Source organism: Natrix helvetica, assembly GCF_964273705.1.
Source record: "Natrix helvetica genome assembly, chromosome: 5".
Taxonomy (NCBI): Eukaryota; Metazoa; Chordata; class Lepidosauria; order Squamata; family Natricidae; genus Natrix; species Natrix helvetica.
In genome coordinates this window covers 41,653,433-41,678,966 of record NC_138551.1, presented here as the reverse complement: position 1 = coordinate 41,678,966, position 25,534 = coordinate 41,653,433, and the positions used below count along the sequence as shown (strand labels likewise).

Below are 25,534 nucleotides of genomic sequence, written 5' to 3'. Positions count from 1 at the left end.
AGGAGGAGAATCTGAAGTATATAAAAAGTATAAGATGAGGAGCATTTAAATCTAATTTCCCTGCTAATTCCTCATTCTGAATTTCCATTTCATGTTGACTTTCCTGTGAGGAAAAAAAAAGATATCATGATTTTTGTTATGAACACATGCCATTTCAGTGGTACTCATTTGCAGGGTTTTTAGCCTGCATTGTTTTATTCTTATATGGCATTTGGATCAAATAATGAATTGCAATATCTTAAAACAAAGAAGAAATCCATTTCAGGTAGTCATAAAGGATTATAATTTGAAATTATAATTCTTCGGAAATTATAGGTGCAGTGTGCCTTATTCAAAGCAGATAATCCTGAAACCTTGATTCTATTGCAGTAATTTTGACTACTGAATAGAAGCCATCTTGAGAAAAGAAAGTAATTACAAATGAAGTCAAGAAAGGTAATAAGGAGTAAAAAAAACTTTGAAGTGTAGAGGATTTCAATTTGTAAAAAATGTTCATCTTAAAATTACATTCAATGAAAGTAGAATAAGGCAAGCTGAAGAAGCTAATATGGTGTTGTTTCTCTTTTCTTTCTTTAGATCTGATGAGTCTCCTGTCTGGGCTCTTGAAGCCTTTTCCAAAGGATCGTATAACTCTAGAAATGGTCATACGGGATCCTTGGGTGTTTCAACCTGTAAACGTGATCAACTATGCATGGGAGAAAGTATTTACTTGTGGCAAAACAGGTATGAGAAAGGATTCTGAAAGCAGCATTCATGATTTACCATGAATTCTCAGATGAATGAGATTTACAAAGAGTTCTATACAGGGGATATTTTGCATTTGACACAGTTGTTTCAAGGTTGTAGCACACAAGGGATGTGTTTGAAATACATTTCCGTGCAGTGCAGATTTATGTGTTTTTTGGACATCATGAAATTTTGTTCTTAGTAACACTTCTGTTACATATACAGAATCACACTAAAGTATGCAGTGGCTGGTGAACTAGTATTTGCTTTTAAATGTTTATTAATATTAATAAAAATATTTTATTTTTTAGAAAACAACAGTTTTAAAATTCAACCCGCTGGCTGCAATCATGGTGGCATCTGGGCAATCCCAAGCCTGGACAGTGAACAGAGTTTTAATGATGAGGTCAATAATCATGAGCCGGCAAATTCCCAGCTACTTGAAATTATCTCTTCTGCAGAACGAGAGCCCTCAACCTCTTCCCAATGCCAGAATCACTGAAATCTTAACTTTGGATACAATCTTACTCGTCTTGAGAACTAAAGAAAAAAAAATGCCACAAGGATATCAATGTGATGAACATAATGAAGCAGCAAAATTACAAGTTCACTCTGCCTCCTGTGAGCGCGTCTGATATGGTTCTTTAATTCCGACATATGGGGGTTTAGTCTTCATAGTCCCTGTCTACATAACTGTAGTGTAATTATAGTCAAGTTAGATAGCATAAAATCTAGGTCTCAACTACATAATTTAAATCTGTGTATTTGATTTTTCATCCACTAACATTATAAAACTATTGTCAACAAATGGATCTTCAATATTTTTGGAGACTAAACAGTAAATTGCCAGAGTAAATAGAGCAGGCAACCACATTCTGTATTTCATTTTTTGGTTAGTCTATTTTCTATTAATAATTAATAGAATTAATTTGTTTATGATTGTTAACCATAACAGAAACTATGCTTAGACTGCAGAAGAGGTAGCATTCATCTTAGATTCTTTTATATTTTAAAGTTTCCTCATACATCAGGCTTTTTTTGAAAGAAAGTATCTAACATTTTTCTTATGGAATATTAGGACATAATTTGGGATTTTGTTTAAGTGAATTACTGACAGCTGTCCTGATAAAATAAAAGTTAATGATGGCCATATATTTTACCTCATCTTCCAAAATTTAGGTGATACATAACTAAAGGTATAATTAGTATTAATTTATAATACTCTATATTTTGGCTTTGTGGATGGTCTTACTTCAGAGAAATCTTCACAACAGAGAAAACATTGCACATGTTAAGTTTAAATGCAAGGTCAATATTTTCTTATAAATATCAACACAAAACAAAACTTTTTAGTATGTTAATCAACATCTACACTAAAGTGGGCATTTATTTTCCAACAAATGACCTTAGCCAGAAGTTTCTGACAGGTGAGTTTCACTTAAAAACCTTTATTATGCTGAAAGAAATAGTCTCTAGAGTTCAAACTAGGGTGTCGGTATGCTGGTCTTGTTGTATTCGGGTCTTTTCCCGTGTAAGATTGAGATTGTCTTGACAAGGTTTCGGCGAGGTCCCATTCGCCATCTTCAGGCTGGTGTTTTCGGCTTCGTGCTTATGCGAGTAAAGCGTGGTCGGAGCTGCCGTCTTTCTATAAATCTTGTGTGTGTGTGTGGAGTGCTGGCTTTGTTGCTTTAAGTGGGTTGATTGGCTGTGTAGTTGCATCCTGATTGGTAGATGATGTTGATGTTTGTAGATTGGTCGGCGGTTTCATATCATCCTGTGTGGCTGAGGTGCTGTCTGTCTGTCCGTTGTTCTTTTGTGTTGTAATGACCTGGGTGGTGGGTGGGGTTCGTTTGTTGACTAGGGCTGGTTTCCAGATGTCTGGTAGGCAGGAGGTATCATCATGTTTATTCATGTTGTGGGGTTGTTTCTCTATTTTGATGGCTTCCATAATTATTCTCTTGTTGATGTGTTCTGTTTTGGATATTAATTTGGTTCTTTCAAAATCAATTTCATGTCCTGTTGCTTTAAGGAGCTGGAAAAGGGAGGAAGTTTTTTCTTTTTTTCTGATGCGTTCTTGTGTTCTGCGATGCATGCGTTTATTCTCCTATTAGTTTGTCCAATGTATGTGACAGGGCAGATTTTGCATTGTATTTCGTAGACACCTTGGTTTTCTAGCTGGATCTTGTCTTTGGGGTTTCTTAAGATGTTGGCTATTTTTTGATCAGTGCTGAAGGCTATCTTGATATTGTGCTTGTGGAGAATTTTGAAGGAACCAAATTACTCTCCAAAACAGAACACTTCAACAAGAGAATAATTATGGAAGCCATTGAAATGGCGAGAGACACCCCCACAACATGAATAAACGTGACGATACCTCCCGTCTACCAGACATCTGGAAACCAGCCCTAGTCAACAAAAGAACCCCACCCACTACCCAGGTTGTTACAACACAAAAGACCAATGGACACACAGCCAGCACCTCAGCCACAAAGGATACGAAACAGCTGACCAATCTACAAACATCAACTCCATCTACCAATCAGGATGCAACTACACAGCCAATCAACCCACTTACAGCAACAAATCCAGCACTCCACACACCCCCACCAAGATTTATAGAAAGACGGCAGCTCCGACCACGCTTTACTCACACAAGCACGAAGCCGAAAACACCAGCCTGAAGATGGCAAGTGGGACCTCGCCGAAACCTTGCCAAGAAAATCTCAATCTTACACGGGAAAAGACCCGAATACAACAAGACCAGCATATATATATGTATGTGTATATGTATATAGTTGCTATGGATTATAAATTGGCAATTTAATTTTTTTTTTTTTTTAACTTTAGGAACAATACCTTTTTTCAGATTAGTTTAGCACAGAAGATAATAACATCTCTTATTGATTGTGTTGCTTGATGGCTTGATAGGTGAACAGTTGTATTTGATTCTAATTCTTCTAAGGAGTATTTCCTTCAACAATGCAGCTATCCTTAATATTAATGCCAATTTGAATGTTTACTAGGATTCACTTTAGAGGTTGTTTCAGTGGAATACATTTTCAGTTCTGTTTTGGTTATATTATGAGGTTGTGCCTTCCTTTCATTCATGGTGAAGAAAGCTATTACCCAATCTATACAGAGAAGAAAAGAAGCTATTAATCTATACAGAAAAGAAAATATTTAGAGGAATTCTACTAAAATGGTTTTTTATGTATGTGCTTAGTATAGAAAAAGACATCAATAGTTAGCAACAACTACTGTCAAATCGGTCTATTTAATATATTCTGTCCCTTGAGGTCTACTGTTTATCTTGCTTCCTCAGTAGTGTGGGAAAAATGCAGAATCTTAGATTGACATGATTCCATGTTATCCAGTTTGCTAAAGAGATGTATATACTAACATTACAGAAGGGTGCAATTGAAAATTAATCCAAGAAAAGGCCTCACTAGATAATGTCCCACTTGGGCATAATAACTATATTTGTCAGATAAAATTGGACTAAATCCCAATTAAGACTAGAAACTTGTAAAAAGGTGTTTTGAAACTGATACCTGTTTCCTTTCAAAAACTTCCTGGCTACCTGAACATGTATTTTCATGGATAGTTCCTTGGTTGACAATTCTAATGAAACCATTGGTGCATGCATGCACAAAAAACCTAAGATTACCTTTAAAATAATCTTATGAAAATTCCAGATGAGTTGGACGCTTTAATGCTTCAAGGAAAATAGTGCTTTGTTTAGCTAATGTACTTTGTGAAGCACCTTATTCACTTGTGTTGCACAACCACAATAATCGGATCAATCTTGTGTCTTGGATTTTTGCCATAAACTCTATTTTAGACTATGAGAACTTTTTGAATTATATTTGCTGTAATTGTGTTAAGTCATTTGCTGAAATGAATGAAATACACAGTAGTATTTTAATGTATGTCTCATATTACTTTCTTTTCATGAACACCTGTAGTCCAGTCTTTTTGCAGCATTTTTTTGTTCTGCACATTTTACGTTATTTACAGAAAAATTATATTATTTTTATCCTGCTATTTTTACGGAACTCATAACTGATATATCTGATTCCTTTTTTTCTCCTTTTTTCTAAAATAGATTCAGTTGAGAATGAATTATGCAAAATAGCTCAGTGAAATTAACAAACAAAAACTTACATTTAAAAAAGTTAAATTTTTGAGTCTGCCAACTAAGAGTCAGGAATATCATAACTAGATATTTTAGGGATGTCATTTGACCAAAACAAAACTGATATCGGGAGGGATGTTCCTTGAAGAGATGAAAACACTTTGATTAGAATATGTGTAGATATTTTCATTGACATAATTTGATGTACCGTCTGCTACAGTTTTTAAGATATTTCTTCATTTTTCTATATTCATCAATACTGCTGTTTGTCTGTTTTCCTTCAAAAGGATGAGTTAAAACAGTTTAGAAGGGGAGAGTTATTCTCTCCTCTTCTACATGGCATCATGCCTCATGGAGAAATAATTATAAGGGAACTAATTCTTCATTCAGAACGTAATTGTTTTTATTTGTCGGTTTGGGAAAATATTGGACTACCAGAATCTGCTGGAACACATTAAAAGCAGAAAAGTCACAACAGGTCTCACTAGTCCTAGAGCTCAGGGACTCTTATGCATTAACTGACTTTTTCTTAGAAAGGAAAGAGAATAGTTTAAAACTAATTCTCCATTTCTGTCAACATGCTTGAAGAATATAGGATAATATTTCTTCACCCAGGTTATTTTTCTCCTATTCAGTGTACACGATTTTATTCTATATTTCCTTTCAAGGAATCTGGGACTTCCCACAACAAATATCTTATTTTCACAACAATCCTATGAGGAAGGCTCAACAGAGATTGCTGGACGAAAAGCATTCCAAATAATCTAATAAACTTCATTTTAATTTTTTTTTTTTTGAGTAAGCCTAATGAAATTACAGAACACAATTTATTGGAATAAAAATTATAAATATACATCTTAAAAATAAAATGGGAACACTACTATTTTATGAACTCAAGAATAAATTGGCTGAAAAATTCAAAAGCTTAGAACAAATATTTTTACAATCAATTGGATACAAAAAATTATTCCTGTATAGTAATTCTCTTTGCAGCGTCCATTAAAAGAGTATACAAAAATAAGTTGATATGTTCTACAACTAAAATGTGTACATTCTTAGCAGATAAAAGTCATACTACATTTTAGACCAAAATGTAGCAATGGAAGGACAAGTCCTAATCGTGTTAGTTTTATTGTTTCATTCTTCCAAATGAATCCCTAGACTAGAGCTTTGTTTAAAATGTACAATATTTGTGGAAAAAAATCTATTAATAACCACATTTTGAACTTTAGAATACGATATTCAAACTCATTTCCAGTGTCACGTGGTTAGTACCACTTTTATATTGCCTTCATTTGATTAAGTAAATTGTGCAAAAGATCCACAAATCTTAATATAGAATTTAGGAACTTAATCAGAATCAAACAGGTTAAGTCAGAAATACATTGCCCCAGGAAGAAAATCAGATAATGAAATGCAGAATAAATTATATCACAGGTTTTACAACTTATATAAAAGAATTTAAAAGCAGAGATGACCTGTGGAAAGCTACAAAGAACCAACATTGGATGGAATTGATGGAGGAGCTGGCACCAGGGTCTGGCAAAGCTGGGAAAAGCTAATCATTGAATAGACTGCACGGGTACAAAAAAATCCAGATATATTCTGAACAAATAGAGCTATCTGGTGGCTTTTGCCCTTTGTGATTGTGGTGACATGCAGACAACACATATGCACATTTGTCCTTTGTGTCCTGATCAATACACATTTGATCTTATAGCAGTGCAACAACGCAATTAACATTGCTAGTTTGGAGGAAAGATCTATTTAATTTATACATATTTTAATCTTGCATTTTATCTCTTAAATGTTATGTCATTTATTATGCCTTATTTTAATTGTGATGGTTCTGACACGAGTAAACTGTAGGGATAACTGAAAAACCAATTTAATTTCCCTTCACCTCATTTTTTAAAAAAATATGAACCATTCCAATGATTGAATGGATATTTGAAGCTAGGTTTCCCTGATTCTAGTTCATCTTTAATGTTTTCCCTTTACGCTGAAATGCTTAAGAGATAGAAAGCTGATGCTTTTTGGTATTGCCTTAAATACCAAAGTTATAGATATTTAGTCATATAAGTCACATTTGTCTCCCATAATAGTATGATCTTTTAAAAAACAACAACAATCCTATGTCTTGTAAAATTGTGAACGTGAGGCATCACTTCTATGCATTTTTGTGCTGTGGCAATATCAGAAATAATTCTATAGTACTAATTTACGTAAGTAAACGTGATTTACAACTGTTGCTTCCAAGTACAATTGAACTATCCATAAGGAACTGTAGCACAAACGTTCGTTTCTGCAGTATAGTGGCTGAAATGACTAGGTTTGTAATCTGATTCATTCGGGTAGATCCGACCTATACAGTATAAGCAATATGAATATTCATAAGAATCGGACCTTTATTCAAGTGGAATTCTTTACAAATATCAGGTATGATGCGCCTTTAACTACTCTCGGGGAAGATAATCGCGCACTCTTGTTCACATTTCTGATTGCCCCCGCCAAGTCTTCATTCACAACCTCTTACAACTACTTCAAGGTATTTTTATCCGCCCTTCGGTTGCCCCACGGAACCTTTTTCAACCCCAGCTTCCGTTTCGGTAGGAAAGCGTTTACACGAACACCTTCCCCTTTCGTGTTCTCGCTGTTTATCCAAGCTGCGAAAGATCTGAAAGATGCCGAATATGAAATCGGCAGTCCGCTATTGGCGCGTGAGTATACCTCGCATTATCAGTTTGTCCACCGAAAAATAATCTGTGAACAGAAACGCGATTTACTATTGTACTTTCATGGGTTATAAGCAGACGTAGGAAAAGCTACTCGCCTGATGAGTTCGTATGTACCTCTCCGTGTCCAGTATGAACGCAGCAAGTGTAATTTGTAATCATGGTTTACGATTGACTGACAATATAAATCAAGCCAATTGCGGCTCACCAGGCAATAATCGTTTAACTTTAACACTATTTGGGTTATAAGTGCCGTTTCTCTTTTATGGACGGGTGAGACGGAAGCATGCTCAAATCTAATCATTTCCAACCTAAGGCTTTCCAAGCGATGCTGCCCCTTCATTCTCAGGGTATATGCTCTTGTGTCCAGAGGAGGATAGCTTCCATAAAGGGGAAAGGTAGATCGTGGTAAAGGGGCGAGGTTGATGAGGGATTCCTATTTATGTGTCAGATTCTAGTAAAATCACAATCTGGTTTTCATTCATTCGTTTAATGTACATGGCGATTTCAAGGACATTAAAAGGCATATTTACTACGTGCATGTATATAGTGTTTAGAAGAAAATGACAAATTGCTGCAATTTATATAATTGTTTATAGAGATCAGTTTTTGGTACACTTTGCATAACCATACACCTAAGTGTATTTCAAAGTTAAAAGCAAAATGGGATTATTTCATATGTAAACATATGCTGAATTGCAGATTTAATCTGAAATTAGTTTCCGTTTTTTATAGCATAGTTTAAAATTCCTATTCAACCTGAGGCGTATACTGTATCAGATGAGCGTTTATGTTTACTTATGTTCTGTAGGAGGTTAGCACCCACCCCTCTCCTAGAAAAATGAAACATCCTGGGAAATATTGAAAAGGAAGAATATTATATTTCCCTGGATCAAATAGAGAAACATATTTTTAGGCAGGAAACAGACTCACTCTTAATAGCCCCCACCTTTCTCAATGGGCCATTAGGGGCCCTGGGCCAGTTTATTCTACATAATAAAGATCTGCCCCCTTCAACTCCAGGGTGATGGGATTAAGGCATGATGGTATTAGCCCTTTACCCATCTCACAACAGGGCACCTGGGAAGACGCAATGCTCAACCAAACCTGAACTCAAAACACAGCCTAGAGAGTTGCCACTGTATGGCCTCATGGGAGTCTGACAGCCAATCAGAATACATTTCTTACACAGGAACAGGAAACAGGGAGGTGGGGCCAAACAGAGTATAAAAAACCCTCAGCAAGCCCCTTCTTTCTCTCTTCTTCACTCAGCATCTTGAAGCATGTGATCACCTTTTCTTTTTATTATTTGGAAAAGATTGCTTCTTAAGTGTTACCTAGAGAATATTTTTCTTTAAACACACTTTTGAAATATCCCCCAGAATGGAGTGCTAGTGTTTGATAGTTTATGCAGAAAAGTTTGCTTTTTGTTTTGATGTTGACCAAAACCAAGCTATTTCTCTCCCACCTGATTTATGATCATATTTGCTACTCATTTTCTAAAAATACAGTATTTAATGTGGCCTTTGTGATTTGAATGGGGCTTAAAAGTGGTAATATTCAGTGTAATCTGTACCATATTTGAACAATTAAATGTTTCTGTAGAGTAGTGGCAAATTTATCTTAATTGTATGAAATACATGGGTACTGTAATTAAGTATCAGGGTAAATTGGGAGGCAAGTTATGATAGCTTTAATATTTGATAAATTATGGTGGGATAGTACTGTGTTTCCCCCCAAATAAGGCAGGGTCTTATTTTCTTTTGACCCCAAAATATGGCTTGTGCCTTATTGGGGGGGCTTATTGTTTTGGGGTTGCCGGGTGGCTGCTCTTGTAAGCGGGCTCCCAAAGAGCTATGCACAGCCTCAGGGGCAAACGGCTGTGCTGCGCTGTCGCAGCAGCGCAACACAGCAACCATGAGGTGACCATGCTCACAAGTAGTCGCCTGGCAACCCCCCTTTTCAGCCTGGCAGAACATCATTCACTGACCTAGGGCAGTGTTGACGAACCTTTTTGGCACCGACTGCCAAAACGGGACTGCACACAAACATTTATGGCCCCAAGTGCCAATATGGGTGCATGTGCGTACACACTGAAAACTAGATGATCATCTGGTTTTTGACGTGTGCATGCGCACCAGCCATGTGGTCTGCCGGTTTCTGGCATGCATGCGTGCACAAAGACCAGCTGCCTGGTGCGCATGCACCGGCTCCAGATTTCGAGGGTCCTCGTGCTTCCCTGCCCGCCCACTTGATCCCCGTCGGGGTGGCGGGACATCCCCACTGATGATCCGGTTCTGCTGCCCTGGACATGGAGAGAAAGTTAGGTGGGAAATGCCACCTCACTCCAGTGGAAAGCCGGAATCCCTTCCCGGCCTTGGAACAAGCCAGCACAGCCCCCCGTCTCCCGGCACTTCATCCAACGGAGTGCAACCGCTTCCCAGATGGCATGTCTCCATGTTTGATGAGGGCTGGTAGATGGGGGTTTGATGGTCCCATGGATGAAGGACCCAGCAGGACCAGCCTATGTGGGGTGGGGAGGACAGGAGCATTCGAAATAATCTAATATTTTTTTTTGGGGGGGGGGAACTGCTCTGCTGTATAATTTAAACTTGGAGAAGACAAACGCGCAACAAGAGCAGAACTGCAATGCAAAATGAAGGACAGGGAAATCAGTGGGGAGCTGTGGGCTGCGGGAAGGATGGGGGCGGGAGGAAGAAGGGGAATGGCGTGGGTGAGTGAGGTGGACATATTTTCTTTTGCAACATTTATATTCCCTCCCCCCCTCCATCAAACGTGCCTGTTATCCTTAAGTATACTCCAGATCCGTCATCTGGAATGTCTGGCTGGCTCAGGTGCCCCAGAAGAGCCAGCTGGCCTCCACACAGCCCTAGAAGAGCAGCAGCAGCAGCCACAGGGGGAAGGGCAGAAGCGACTGGGCAGCCACTGCAACCGCGGGTAGCTCCCCTCCTCACCAGCAGCTCCTCTTCCAGCATCTCGGAAGGAGCAGCAGGAATGTGTGCCCAAATTGGCCATGCTCGGATGGGGAGGGAGGGAAGCCCTGACCACAGCTCTGCTCCGCTAACAAGCGACAGCCGGGATCTCCTCTCCGCACCTTTTGGCATGCGTGGCTGTTGCTCTTTCTGTTGCTGCTTTTTGCATGCGCACGCGCATGCGCACCAGAAACCAAAAACACTAAGTGGCTGATTCTCATGTGCGCGCTGGAAACAAAAATCATTTTCCTGGCATGCACATGTGCACCGTGTGGCTCCTCTTCCGCTTTCTGGCACTCCAATGCGCGTGAAGAACAGCTAGCTGCCCCGCCCGAACCTGGAAGAGCAAGCATCACGGCTTTAGGGTATCCACAAAGTGCCAAGTCACGTAGTGCTCTCTCTGCCCCCCAGCTCATTCAGGATACCCCCTAGGTCAGTGCATGGCGCTCTGCCCCGCTGGAGAGGCGGGTTGAGCGAGCGCCTGTTCCGCTCCCAGCTCACGTGCCTCCCACCTCACCATGCCCTGGCCCAGCTCTGCAGCTTCCAAACTCCAGAGATCGGCTGCTGAGTCTTCTGGCAGCGGCCATTCTAGGAGTGTGCTCTATGGTTGTGGGCCGGCTGCCGGAAGACTCTGTTGGGACAGAGGGGTGGGTTGTCCAGGAGGCTTATTTTGGGGGAGGGCTTGTTTTTTTGCCCACCTGAAAAATATGGCATGGCCTTATTTTCAAGACATGTCATATTTTCGGGGAATCATGGTAGTTTTGGTTTAGTTTTGGCAAAGGTTTTTGATCTGCTGCAACTGTACTTGTTCTTTCCTTTTAACACAATTATGTTTGCTTTTTAAAATCTATTTTTGCAGATTTTTGAGAAATGCAGCTTCCCCCCTCTTGCCTATGACTCTATCCATTTACCTTCTCTCAGTGTATTACCAGTTGCCTTTTGGTGGTCTCATCGATTCCTAGACTGCAGATTGATTACTACTGGATCTTTTGTACAAAGTAAAAAAGGCTTTCCCCCTTATGGGTCAAACTATGAGTGCTCTCCAAAGCCTGAAGAATCTTTAACTAATACACCAATAGAAGAAGTAAAAGCAACAGATGTGGACCATTTGAAGCTAGAAGAGGACACAAGTGCTTATGTTAACCTGGGATTCAGTCCTGCTCAGATAACACAGCTATTTAGCTTGCAGTTGGATGCACCATTTCAGTCAAAGCTGACTGCAATTTCAGAATTACTCCTATTGGGTTTAAGCATTACCACAATACTGAAGATCCTAGAAAAGAAGCCTGAACTACTGAGAATGTCACCAAAACATTTGAAGGAACGTGCAGATCTTCTGAGGAGACTTGGCTTGGATGCAGGTAATATTCTCCCTGAATTGTGCAGTTGCTGAATTTATACAATGAGTTAGTGGATTATTTAGTTTTAATTTGTTTAGATTCTGTCCACAATGCATTTAGTTTTCCTGTCCCTTATATTTAGGTAAGTGTTCATGTTCAGTTAATCATATACAGTCAATGGATATTCTTCAAATTGCTACAAATAGCTACATATGTTTCTGGATCAATCCCTTAATCTACACTGAGTTTCTTAGAGAAAGGTGCCAATTGCTTGCCAAAAGATATTAGAATATTTTACCCACCATCTTTCATTTCAGCATAACCTTTTTTGCTACCAGAATAAATATTTTGGGGTTTGGTGAGTGTCTTTGAGGACTGAAAGGTCTAGAGCAGTGCTGCCACTTGACAAAATGGGATGATTTTGCCATTTATATATACGCACATACCTCTAGGGGGAGATCCTAGAGTTGGGCTAAACAAGTGCTTTAAGCTTCTGTTTTGCTATTTTTACATACACACACACACACACACGCATAAACACACACACAAAATATTTATACTCTGTATATCAGTAAGGAATTGCAAGCAATGGACAATGTGGAAATATTTCACGTTGAAATAGCTGTGGTGGCACAATGGTTAGGATGCAGGATTGCAGGCTAATTCTTCCAAAGGCCAGCAACTCGATCCTGACCTGCCAAAGGTTAATTCAGCCTTTCATCCTTCTGAGGTTGGTAAAATGAGGACCCAGATTGTTGTGGGCAATATGCTGACTGTAGATTTTTAGAGAGGACTGTAAAGCACTATGAAGTGGTATATAAGTCTAAATGCTATTGCTATTGCTAGTTTTGCACTGAAGAGCAGTAAATTAAGTACAAAACCGGGATAATGTAGTAATGTACACTCAGAAGTACTCCAAATGCATTATTTAGAGACAACATGCTTAGGCCTTATGTGAAACACTTTGGAAAAATTGTAACTTAAAAATATACTAGTTTGCTCTTAATATTTCTAGGCAGGGACGTGCGGTCAGGGGAGGCAGGGGAGGCAGAGCCTCACCTCTCTTCATGAAATAATAGTATATAATATTATATATATATATATATATATATATATATATATATATATATATATATATATATATATATATATATATATATATATATATATATATATATTATATATATATGTGTGTGTGTGTGTGTGTGTGTGTGTGTGTGTGTGTGTGTGTTGTATTTGTACATATATATATAATATAATAATATTATCTACATCCGTCCGGCCGCGCCCGCGAGCTGCGGAGGCAGAAATGTTGTCGGCGCTCCCGGATGACGAAGCCACAAAAGCGACTGGGTCGTTCCTCAGTCGCTTTCGTGGCTTCGTCATCCGGGATAGCCGACAACATTTCTGCCTCCGCAGCTCCCGGGCGCGGCTGGACGGAGGTAGCCAGAATGGCGCCGAGGCAGTCCGGCGGGCGAGCGACCGAGGATCAGGCTGCCTTGCTCGCTCTTTCGTCCGCCCAGACCGCCTCGGCGTCGCTGTGGCTACATCCGTCTGTCCGCGCCCGGGAGCTGCGGAGGCAGAAATGTTGTTGGCGCTCCCGGATGACGAAGCCACGAAAGCGACTGGGGAACGACGAGAACCTTCCTGCCTCTGCTGGATTTCACGTGCTCCCCATGACTGCAATATGCAGTCGCGAGGAACGCGCAAAGTCCAGCAGATGCAGGAAGGTTCTCGTCGTTCCCCAGTTGCTTTCGAGGACTGCGGAGCGCGAGCCGGCGGAGCACGCTCAGGAAGGCGGGGAATGGGATCACGTGTGCTGGAGGTCACCAGCCTCACCAGCCATAAACCTCACCGCACGTCACTGTTTCTAGGGATAACCAATTTCGTTGTATTTCAGTACAATGACAATAAAGATTATACTATATGGGTCTGTTAAAGAGAAAGAATAGAGGATTTTAGTCAGCGCTATCTTATCTTTTCCCTCTTATTTTAACAGGAAGCGTTAACCAGGTGGCACTACATTTTCCAAGTATCTTTACAGTGCCACACAAAAGAATCAAATCCCTAGAGAATCTCCTTAAAGAAAAATGTCTCTTCACAATAGCACAAATATCAAAAATTCTACAAACAACTCCACAGCTCCTTTCAGAAGAGTTAAATGATGTAGAATACAAATTCCAGGTATTTTCAGAATAACTTTGTTGATGTCAAAGTGAACTTAGTACACTTTTCCATTACTGAATTTGAGCAATTCAATAAATTAAAATATGTTTTAAGAGGTTTCATATATATTCTAGTTTCAGAATGTGACTTTAACATTGCATTTATAATTCCTTCAAATATTGCTTATAACAATATATTAGAAAGTTTTGTTCCTCTGCACTTTTTTTTGCTTATTAAAATCTGTTATATCAATCCTGAGAAATATCTGTCTATTGAATCTACCTTATGATGTTTCTTGCTTCTGAAGATATAATGATGAAGACTTTGGCCCAGTGTTGGTTTCCTACTGGTTTGGACTGGTTCAGCTGAACCGGTAGTGGTTTGGCGGCCTGGGTCACTAGAACCGGCAGCGACCGAGACATGCCATGCCCCTGAACCGGTTCTCCGGGTGCCACCGTAGGCGCCACCATCTTGTTTTTCACTTTTGCGCATGCACAGAACAATTTTTCTGTGTTTATTTGCACGCAATGGGCATCAAGCACATGCGCACACGATCGAACCGGCAGTAAGGCTTGCCGGAACCCATCCCTGCTTTGGCCTCATATCTTACTTCAGGAAAGCTTGAATCCTGATGTTTTGATTTCACTTATCTTTAACTGTATTTTCCGTCTGTTGTTTTAAAAAATGGAACCTTCCATTGTTATGCTTTTTTGTTCTAACAATTGCTGAAAATGATAAAGTCCAGATCACAGGAAGTCATTGTCCTACTCTACTCTGCCTTGGTCAGACTTTACAGTTGTGAAACCAGTTACTCATGAAGCAGCACAATTCTTCCTATTGGACAAATAGAGACTTGATTCTTAAATGCTTTAGCACATCCTCTACTGAGAAAGTGCCTGTAACCTGTGAGTTCTCAGGCGGCTTCCAGGTCTGTGATTTACTAATTCTGTGAAGTTTTACAATAACCCTATTTCTGCTGGATGACTTACTCTGTTTACATTTTTATAGCCACAAAATTTTAATTTTAAAATTAAAATTGCCAAATCCCTTTTCATCTTTAGAACGTAAACACTCAAATGCCCTGGGTGTTAGTAAGCTAGTTATCTGCTTCATTTCTCTGTAAAATATGAGGCAAAATATTACTAAGGAATAGTAGAAATATGCAGCAAAAGGAATTTACAATTAAAAAACAGTCGCCCCTCTAATCTTTCACCCTTAATCTACCACACTATGGATTGGTTACTTAGAATTCAAGTCCCATTAGCACCAGCTATCATAAATAATTATAATTTATAATGATTGAATTTTAACACATATAGCAGTCTCAATTCCTTCACATTCCAATTGATTCTCAGATTTAAAATTAAAGTGACAATACCCCTTAGGGCTAATTTTCTTGTACACATTTCACGTCTGAGTAAAGATCGATTTTTCTTGCACGCTGCAAGTTGTGCTCATATAGGTATATTAAGAACACAACCTTCTTGAAACTTAACAGATGCAATTTGATGTATTTCTGTGTGGAACTGTGTCCCTGACTTACATTTTTTTGTAGTAGAATGCTAGTGTTTATTCTTTCACTTAATAATCTTTGTTTTTTAGTTTGCGTATTTCAGGATGGGAATGAAACATGGACAGATAGTGCAGTCTGGTTTCTTCCAAGCATCGCTGGCTGAAATAAACAAACGAATAAATTTTTTGGAGCGCTTGGGACGCTATCAAACTCCTGATAAGAAAGGACAGACCCAAATTATCAATCCCAAACTGAAAAGTATTATCAGAACTTCTGAACAGGATTTTGTGACTGAAGTAGCCTGCTCCTCAATTGAAGAATATGAGGTTTTTAAGAAGTTGCTGGCCGATGAAGAAGAACAGAGGAGGCAACAGGAAGAAGCAATGGAAGAATTCTCAGATTCAGAGAATGATGATGGAACTGGTTCTGAATAATTTTGCAATTAAACATTTTTGCTATCTGGTAATAGTAGTAGTATTTCTTGCCTTTTTTAAGATAGGAAGGAGGGAGCTGATGGATACTTCTGATAATAGAGAATTCTAATACTTGTGAATATTTTTAAATGAGTTATTAAAAAATGAAAGGCAGGTTGGGAAATCAAAAAATATCAATTCATAAATATGGCTTTAAATAAAGTTTCTAAATGGTAGCCTTATTTGAAAACATTTTTTTATAAATGCAGTTTTTATAGCTATCTCCAGGAATCCTTTCATTCTTAAAAAAAAAAGCAGAATGACTTTGAAATAAGATATAGATTTGGTCTAAAATGAAAAAAAAAACCCACAAAGTAACTTTAATAAAATAAAACCTTTTTACTTTATTGGTGTATTACATATGCCTTGATCTGACTACAGAGTACTGGATTGATAATGGGCCTCTTCTGCCTTAAGACAGTCTCTGGGGAAAACAATGTGACAAACAAGGAACAAGCAATAAAGATCTGTCATACCCTTTGTCTTCCGCAGATACAATTTTAAAACTTTACTTTGGATTTTGAAAAATGTAATATTTTGCCGCTACTCCCTTCTTCGTTCTCTTCATTCTTGGGAACTTTGATATTCTAGTTAAAAGGTGAGATTGTTCTCATAAGCCAAGTATGTAGCGTAATTGCAGTGCTGATGTGGGTCTTCAAAATCCCAAGGATTTCACTTCCTTCTTCCTCTTCATGTAGTCTTCCTAACACACATTTTATGCCAACCATGCTCAGTTCTCATTTAGTTATTATTATTTTTTCCAGATTCTGTCACATCAGAAATAGAGAGAACAATACACCAATTCAACCTGGTAATGTTGATGAGCGTGCCAATATTTCTGCTGGGCTACACTGACTTTAGCAGAAGACTACTGGGTTTTTAATAGTTGTAATTCTACATTTTTTATGCAATCTGTGGCCCTTTAGTGTTTTGCCATCTCCCATCAGGGAAAAGAATCACAAATGGACAATATCACCCATTACTCACAGCACACATAAATAACTTATGTAGGAATGCAACTAAGCATCTCTTGATGACTTCTAGGGTTTAATTTTTTTTATTTATTTATTAATTTCTTATACCACTCATCTCCCTGACAAGGTGACTCTGGGCAGCTTAAAAGTTATAAAACAAGTAAAAATTAGTTAAAATATTAAAAGAATGAAGGAACTTTGGAACTACTTTGTGCTATTTCAGCCAATAGCAAGGATTATTGTCTTTCCAATTAGAAAAATATCCCCTTTTCAATATGCTGCTCTATGCTAAATAAACAATATTTACAGCTCTTAAAGGTTGCCATGAATTACGTTACAAGCAACGGGCGTGTCTTTTCTGCAATAATCCAATACCTGCCAGAGTAGTAATTTAAAACTATGACTCTATTGTATTGCTTTATAAAATACAATATATGTCTATTAATTCAACCTTATCATTTTAACTAGTCATAGTCATTTTAACTAGGCTAGGTAATAAGGCTTTTTGAAGGCTAGTCATCGTGTTTTGCAAAATAAACACCACTGAAAAGGGATGGAAGCCTTTTTTCCCATCGGCATCACAATTTTGTCTTTTAAGAATATCAAAGGAAATACTTTACCTATTAAACATTAAGGTTTTCAGTAAAATTCTTCATAAACAGTATTTGGAGGCTGAACAACTAAAAGTCTTTGGTTTTTCTAAAAGACAAGATAGAATCCTCTATTGGTGTTGCTGCCAGTTTTTTTTTTCTTATTTTAACTTCTGAAGTGCTAATAATTTGTTAGCAATAAGGAATTGAGGAGCTGGCTAAACAAATTGGATAATTTTTCATTTACATTAATTTGCTAAGGAACAAAATACCCCCCAAGGGTTTGTATATGTGGTTTTAAGTGTTTGGGGATCAATTTCTGAGGCCACAAGATTTGTTTTTAGGTTATAAAGAGAACGCTCAAGACTCCGGTTTAAGGCAGTCCATAAATCAGATTATATGTCCAAATCTCAAATGCTGTTAAACTCGAGTACTGTTCTGCGGATAGTGTGCAAAAGAACTTTTACTCAATTTATATAATGAAATTAGATCCTATGATGAAAAGAAGCTGGAAATGAAAGTGAGATATTATCTTGCTGAAGAGAAGGGTCTATTCTTGAACAAAAAAGGTCAAGTCTTTTGTTCCAGCTGCCCCCCCCCCCAATTTTAAAAAAACCAGTTGACATGATGAAGTTATGGTATCCTTGGGATGAGGTGGAGCTGAAGACAATCTACATGGTTCAGTATTGCAGGTACTGATGTAATAATTCTCCATTTCATGCCAAATATTTGTATTTCGATTGTAAATTAATAAATGGATTTGTTCTCTATTCACATTGCAATTAAAATCTGTAGCAGATCACTGTTATTCAGCATTCCTTGAGAGCAGTTTCTTGGTATTCCAAAAGCAAGTAGGATCATGGTGAGGAATTCTGTTGGTACAACAACTCTGGCACTTATCAGTAGAAGACTTAATGGAGGGAATCTTCCTCTTCCATTTAAGGATTGAGATACAACCTTAAAATGAGAGACTGTTTTCCATCAGCCAATATCAAATAAGCACTATAGGGAAGCAGAAATAAAAGCTGTAATACAATATATTAAAAAGGTGAGGCATAGTGTGGCTGAATAAACCTGGAAAAAGGTAACTTTGCAACATAAGAGAAAACATGCAAAGCACCTTTTTCAAACAGTTAAAACCGATGGATCCTTTGCAAGACTTACATGGCTACTTTGTGAGCTGTTCCTAGCTGAGACTAAGGTACATGCATGCAGCTAGAAGCCAGTAATTGCATGAATAATCTGGTTGCTCTAATGAATTGAAAATACATTTCTATACAGTATGTTATAAAGCATTGCTTTGCTTAGCTTTGCTTAGCTTTGCTTAGCTCTGTAATACATGCAAATAAAAATGCAATGTATAATATATATAAATGTTACATAAATCTAAATGTTGTATATGTTCTCATGAATTTTCTTATGCCTGATTTGTTGAAATTAAAAAAAAAACCCAGTCATTATTAGCTTGGTTTGCTAATTCCATCACATTCACAAAATATTTGGTGGCATTCAGTGAATATAGCTACAGTTTCCTTCTGATGTTTGGCAGGCTATCAATATCTTAGAGATTCCTCAAAAAGGAGGTGTAAATATTTGCTTGTCAATGATGCTTTGCCCATGGCTTAAGCTGTGGGAAATTATAAAATGAGTCTGGACATTTCCTGTCAAAAGAACTCTGATTTATCAAGTATCTAAATTCCCTGATTTATCTAGTATATCAATTAATGGAACCGTCATTCCTATCCACTACCCAATAAAAATACTTACTGTGGGTTTCAGTGCCTGTTGATTTGTTTTCTGAAATAAGAAATTTTAATATATGACTATCTTACACAGTAACGTGGGACTTATTTCTAAGAACTTCTTTATTCTGATGCTATTTAATTCCAACAGTGTGTTAGGTAAAAGAAGGGACAAAGAAACAACGAATAAAATATTGACTATGATATTCATAAGTAATTCTTAGAGACTGCTTGGACAAGTCCCTTCTTGACAAGGTTTTTTTTGGAAGTGGTTTGCCATTAACTCCTCCTTTCTAGGGCTGAGAAAGAGTGATTGGCCCAAGGTCACCCAACTGGCTTACAATATCCAAATTGGCTGAAGTTCCCCATAAATTAACATCCAGGTTCCATGACGTCCACCATATTGTTAAAAATTATAATTGGCACTGTGAGAAATTGGAAGTTAGGCATCCTTAGGATTTCTCCCCAAATGATGGCTTATAAAAACTACGTATGTTTTACCTGCTGAGTGCCTTATTTGTTACAGTACTCTCACAACTCTCCTTATAACAAATGTCCTGGTGCGCTTTGTAGACTCTCTTGTATCTGGTAGGAAAACAAACACATATCAAAGAATGAATGATGGGAAAATTGACCATAAAGAGGTATAGCATGGGTTGTAAATTAAATCCCAGAGTTTAAATCCCTTGGATTTTTTTTTTACTCTGCAAGAGTAACAATCCCCCAGTGCCCTAATAAAACTCCAGGCCATTGGCAGAAAGACATTACTTGCATTTCCCCCCAAGCCTCAGCAGAATAAGACAACCTGCAGTCTCCCCAAAATCATATGGCCAAATTTTGGTGGTACAACTGGTGAAAGTTGACTGTTGAAAGTTGACACTATCTTGCTATTTTGAGGCAGAAGAATGATATTTGTAGTACAAATCTAAACTAGCTTTAATTCAGTGTCAAAGACATTGCTCCTCCCCACACACCCCTCCCTAGGCTTCCTGTGGAAAAAAAAGTGAGCAGGCAGGTTGGAATAAAAAGCAGACTGCATCAGGGAGAGCAGGCTGAAATTTGAAGTTTGATATGTGAAGAAAAAAAATGGTCAAGAGTCACAATACTTACAGATAATGGCAGACACGTCCTTCCCAGACTGGAAAAAGTTTTGTTTCAGAATACAGCCGAGTACAAGATTGAGGCACTTTTTTACAAGCTGGAGGGGAAAAACATTATGTACTGAGGACATTTCAATAAATAGAGATACATATTGGGATTTAATTTTCTTTGCGCAAATCATTAAAATTATTTAGAGCGGTGCCAAGGAATTAAATTGTTCTTATGTGTATTTGTGTGTGCATGGGGGGGGGGGAGGGAGGAATATATCTTGAAAGAGATTTGAAGAAGGGAAAGGAAACACACCAATAACAAGTACATGATACAACTTGATTGTATGTTAGTGCAGTTTGTTCTCAGATAATAAAATATGCTGTACAACAAAGAGCGTTGTATAGGATCACCTTGTAATTTCTGTAGCAAACAAGGCAAGAACAGTTTTTGTAAAGCATGTGAATGTCATCTTCTCAAAAGAAAAAAAATCTGGTGCTTTTTACATCCTTATTTTTGTTTTAATTCTTTTTTCTTCTGTTCAATCATGCCTGGTTCTCAAAAAACTGCTTGGACAAGTCCCTGCAATTTTCTTGGCAAAGTTTTTCAAATGCAGTTTGCCATTACCTCTTTCCTAGGGCTGAGAGAAGGTCTCCTGCTTTATAGCCTGATGCCTCAATCACTGCACTAAACTGACTCTCATAAGGTTAGAATTTTAAATAAAGCTCAGCATCATAATTATGCATTATCTTAAACAAAGTGCCATTAAAACTTCAACCTTTCCTCCCACTTACAGTTCTGCCCACAGATACACAATTACAAATTGTGCTATGCAGTCATATTTCCTATTTCCTAATAGCAATACTGAAATAGCAATTCCACTCCGTAAAGCAAGCTTGCAGCAATTCAACCTTTGCTCAATTTCTATCCATATATCTGTCTACAGTACTTAATTATGTAAGCCAGTAGCTATATCTGTAGTCTCTTTTTTCCATTAAAAAAGATGGACACCTATATTTTATAAAAATAAGAGTAATTTGAACTTATATCAGATTGGAACACCTGCATAGTCTTCAGTGTCCTCCTTAATTCACTGTGACTTACTCTAAGGCTGTGATGGCGAACCTATGGCATGTGTGCCCGGTGGAGCCATGTTGCCTGGCACACGCAGCATTGCCCGTTCCTCTTCTGGGTTTCTGCTGTGCATGCACATGGGACAATCAGCTGGCCTTTGTGCATGTGGCAATGCCGGAAACCAGAAGAGCTGGTCTTCCATTTTCCAACATGCGCATCGGCCAGCTGATTGGCGCATGCCAACTGGAAGACTTGCTGGCCATGTGGGCGCGAAACCAGACATTCAACCAGAAGCTCCTCTTCCTGGTAGCAACCCACACAAAGTGCTCCCTTTTCAACACTCGATGTGCCGAAAAGATTTGCCATCACTGCTCTAAGGTAAGATGTTTGAAGTTTATTATAGTTTAAATACTAACCCCTTCTCTAGATTATTCTTGGTGGCATAATTTCAGTTCATTATAGACAATATAAAAACAGAAAGAAAATGGCAGAGTTGGGAAATAATTGTTAGGAAAGGAACAAGATTTGTTCTAAGTTTTTATGCACACCTTATTTCATTTTTTCAATATCTACTACTACTTTCCATTCATGACCCAAACAGGTACTTCCCACATATGGTTTTTAGTGTTCATTTATAGGTCAGAAATAGATTTTGTGAATAAAATGTAGCTTTCAAGGCAGAGGTGGATTGCCAATTTCTTTACTACCGGTTCGGGTGCGCTCCCACGTGTGCTCGTGCGATGCTTCGGTGTATACGCAGAAGCGTCCAGGTGGGTGGGCGGAGCCTCCTGCCACTGCTACTACCAGTTCGGCCGATCCAGGCCAAACCGGCAGCAATCCACCTCTGTTGCAAGGTCAATATCTTTTGAACCAGAACTATATGGAAAGTGTATACCCACACCCATACCCACACCTACACCCACACACCTTTATGAAAAATTACCTTCCAAAACCTTTTTTTAAGCCACTAAGTTTTTCTTTTATGTATTTGTAGCAATCATATTACAATTAGATTCCATAAGTGGAATCTACATGTACACAAATATTACTTCCTGTTCCAAGAATATTTTTTTTCAATTCATGGAATTTATCAGTTCCCAAAGTCTGATGAACATGACATTTAGGACCAGGGCGTGGGCATATGTCTTCTTTGGGCCAAAAGGAATTTTGGCAGTATTGTAGCATATATTTACTACAGCCCATAAATCAATTTCTTCCCCTATTTCCCAATGCAGATTTTTAACTCAACTTCTTCTTCCAGCCTATGGATAAATTTCTATGCAGTTTTTATCCTGCACTGCTAAACACCATTTCTAATTCTGTATGTATGTTTTTCATCCCCTTTAAAAAGAGGAGCAACACTTGCATATCCAAGCAGATTCCTATTGTCCCCTTCCTTCCTTCCTTCCTTCCTTCCTTCCTTCCTTCCTTCCTTCCTTCCTTCCTTCCTTCCTTCCTTCCTTCCTTCCTCTCCTTCGTAGTAGCATGTGGCAAAATTGTTCAGAAAAGCACACTTTTCTCTTAACTCACCTAGTTCACATAATCTGCCTTTGAATCCTGGAGTACAGTCACAATTGTAAGACTCTAAGCCAGCAACACAGGTCCCACCATTTTTGCAGAAGTTTATGGAACAATTCTGTCTCTCACCTGGTAATGCAAAGGGAAGGGTGTAATACTCTGGCTATTTTTAAGATTCTTGATAATCCAGTACAAATCAAACATTACTTAAGGTTGGAGAGGCAAGGGGGTAATCTTGGACCATCTCTATCTCCTTTCTTCAAACATACTTTCTCTCTTGGTACTCTCAGGTTCTGACAGCTGCACTGCTAGTTTGGCCCGACTAGTTGATTCCTCCACGTTTTCTTCAACTTTCGCGGGAGCTTCTGGTTCTAGAAGAAGCAGGCAAGAATAGATTTTAGCCAGAAAGTTTGTGCTGTGTGACAGAGCAGAAAGCCAAGAAGGGAGGGTGAACAATGCATACGTGGTTTCACAGAAACTGATCGACTTGGAGAGCTGCTGATTTTAGTAGTGATCCTTCCTCTACCATCCACTAGTTCTGTAAACCTTTGAAAAAAACAGAAACATTCAGACATTCTCATTTGCAAAGCTGAAATGATATGCACCAACTTAGCACCCCATGCATCTATAGTTACTGTATTCTAGTTTCATTTATTGTAATCCAGTTTCATTTTTTACCTGGGTGTTAGTGAGGGCTCCTCGGGGACAGAGTGCTCAGCAAGAACATGTAGTTCTGGTAGGAAATCTGGGGGCATTCTGTTTCTCAACACCCGTGGATGCCAAGTTTGTCTTTCAGAGGTGCCATCCTTCTGCACTAAATATAAGACACGATAAGAAAACTGGATGAATGGAATGTAAAAATCCGGGTAACTTGAGGCCTGTCTCCTTTTCAGCAGGGTATGCCTATGTCTTAGAAAAAAATTCAAAGTATGCTGGGGAATGTTATTGTAATTATGATGCTGGGCAGATGGTAGACTTAAGTCTTTCCTTTTTACCCAACAAAAATCTTCTCAGAATAGAACAGATTCAGCAAGGGAGCCATTCCTCGTCATAAAAATAATCTTGGACAGATATGTTAAATTTCCTTGAGGATGCAATCCCAACCAGATTTATTCTATTTCCCTCCCAATTATTATTATTATTTTTTTAAAAATAAGATACTCAGTAATTGATTTCCTATGACAACAATGTTTGCTTCCTTGGTAGCAACATGATGTTACTTTAAATCGAAAGGATAAGCAAGACATCCAAGCCTTTCATTTGCACATCCAAGGAAACAAGATGCAAACACCGATTCTTACGTTTTGCTTAAAAAATCATCTTGCTTTTATCACAGAGAATAGAAGTAGCTGATCATTGAATGCATGAAGGATATACCCAGATACAAGCTGCTGCTGACTCTGCCTTTCTCATCCTTAATAAGGAAGGTAAACAACAGCAGTACGAAGAATAATGTGTGATCTATACTTACGGGCTGTAATGTAAAGTTGGGCAGGCTCACTCATCACTTGTCCTTGATCAGTATTTTGAACAGCCATCACAGATAATCGGTACCTTTGACCTGGGTTCAGGTCACGCACTGTGTAGGAAAACAATTTTCCATTGGGGACATAGCGGCTCTTTACACTCTGGCTGGTACTGACATTGATGATGTAGCCTTCCAGTGAGCTGACAAGGTGTTGTTCCCAAGTCATCTGGACAGAGGTGGCTAAAACTCTGGATGCAGTGAGGTTTCTAGGAGCCAGAGGTCCTGTTCAGAGAGAAAAAGGAAATTCGATTGGAATCCTTTTCAGCTGCCTATCAAATAAATAATTCTGAAAATGGGGGAACCCTCAACATTAGTACTAGGCTCACTTCTCTGCTTTCTTAAATGAGTGCAGCTTCTGGGAATTCACTAGTTATTTGGCTACTGTGATTGTGTTACCTTTGTGCCCTCTTGTACATTTGTATCCTCTCTCCTCCCCCAATTTTATTCCATTCATTGAAAAGAAAGCATTCTATGTGTACTATGAAGGCATTGCACTTATTTGGTTGCTGATCTTCATAACAAGAAGTATAGAGGAGGAACAATGAGAAAAGTAGTTTAAAGTAGAGATGGATTTTTAACTCATTCCAGAGGAAATTATGGAGGTAATTAATATTTAAACCATATTTCTTCATCAGCTAAACTAGTGATACCGTGTAAAATTAAGCAGGAAATCATGCACACTGAATGGTAAAGGTTCATTCCAGCTGTACACCATTGACAAGTAAGGTCAGTTATTCCCTCCTTTACTTTCCAGACTCTTACTTTGGAGGAAGTTGCATGAAGAACAGAGTTAAATGATTTTCAAATTGTGGCTTTAACAGTTAGAGGTTATTTCCTCTTTAGCAGTATTTTGAAGCTAATGACAGCTATTAAATTGCAGCATTCTCTCTGAACAATTATGTGTGACAACGAAGAGCAAAAACAGTACAGGATAAGAG

The 25,534-nt window shown here is 38.4% G+C and overlaps 3 protein-coding genes across 5 annotated transcripts in view; 2 read left to right on the top strand and 1 right to left on the bottom strand.

Moving 5' to 3' along the window:
* Positions 1-3,070, top strand: part of PASK (PAS domain containing serine/threonine kinase) — a 43,068-nt gene extending 39,998 nt beyond the window's left edge. For both annotated transcript variants that reach the window (XM_081956580.1, XM_081956581.1), the window contains exons 17-18: positions 577-723; positions 1,038-3,070. In XM_081956580.1, coding sequence (XP_081812706.1) covers positions 577-723; positions 1,038-1,228 — 338 coding nt within the window. In that variant the 3' untranslated portion in view covers positions 1,229-3,070. The remainder of the gene's footprint in view (positions 1-576; positions 724-1,037) is intronic.
* A 4,302-nt stretch (positions 3,071-7,372) lies between these two features.
* MTERF4 (mitochondrial transcription termination factor 4) lies at positions 7,373-16,250 on the top strand. Its single transcript, XM_081954451.1, has 4 exons — positions 7,373-7,581; positions 11,449-11,950; positions 13,929-14,113; positions 15,698-16,250. Exons 1-4 carry the CDS (start codon positions 7,546-7,548, stop codon positions 16,040-16,042), a joined length of 1,068 nt encoding a protein of 355 aa, XP_081810577.1. The 5' UTR covers positions 7,373-7,545; the 3' UTR covers positions 16,043-16,250.
* A 146-nt stretch (positions 16,251-16,396) lies between these two features.
* SNED1 (sushi, nidogen and EGF like domains 1) overlaps positions 16,397-25,534 on the bottom strand; it is an 87,452-nt gene continuing 78,314 nt past the window's right edge. For both annotated transcript variants that reach the window (XM_081954449.1, XM_081954450.1), the window contains 9 exons: positions 24,540-24,818; positions 23,747-23,882; positions 23,532-23,614; positions 23,338-23,439; positions 23,081-23,197; positions 20,498-20,585; positions 19,889-19,972; positions 19,413-19,442; positions 16,397-18,647 (listed from right to left, as the gene is read on the bottom strand). In XM_081954449.1, coding sequence (XP_081810575.1) covers positions 19,421-19,442; positions 19,889-19,972; positions 20,498-20,585; positions 23,081-23,197; positions 23,338-23,439; positions 23,532-23,614; positions 23,747-23,882; positions 24,540-24,818 — 911 coding nt within the window. In that variant the 3' untranslated portion in view covers positions 16,397-18,647; positions 19,413-19,420. The remainder of the gene's footprint in view (positions 18,648-19,412; positions 19,443-19,888; positions 19,973-20,497; positions 20,586-23,080; positions 23,198-23,337; positions 23,440-23,531; positions 23,615-23,746; positions 23,883-24,539; positions 24,819-25,534) is intronic.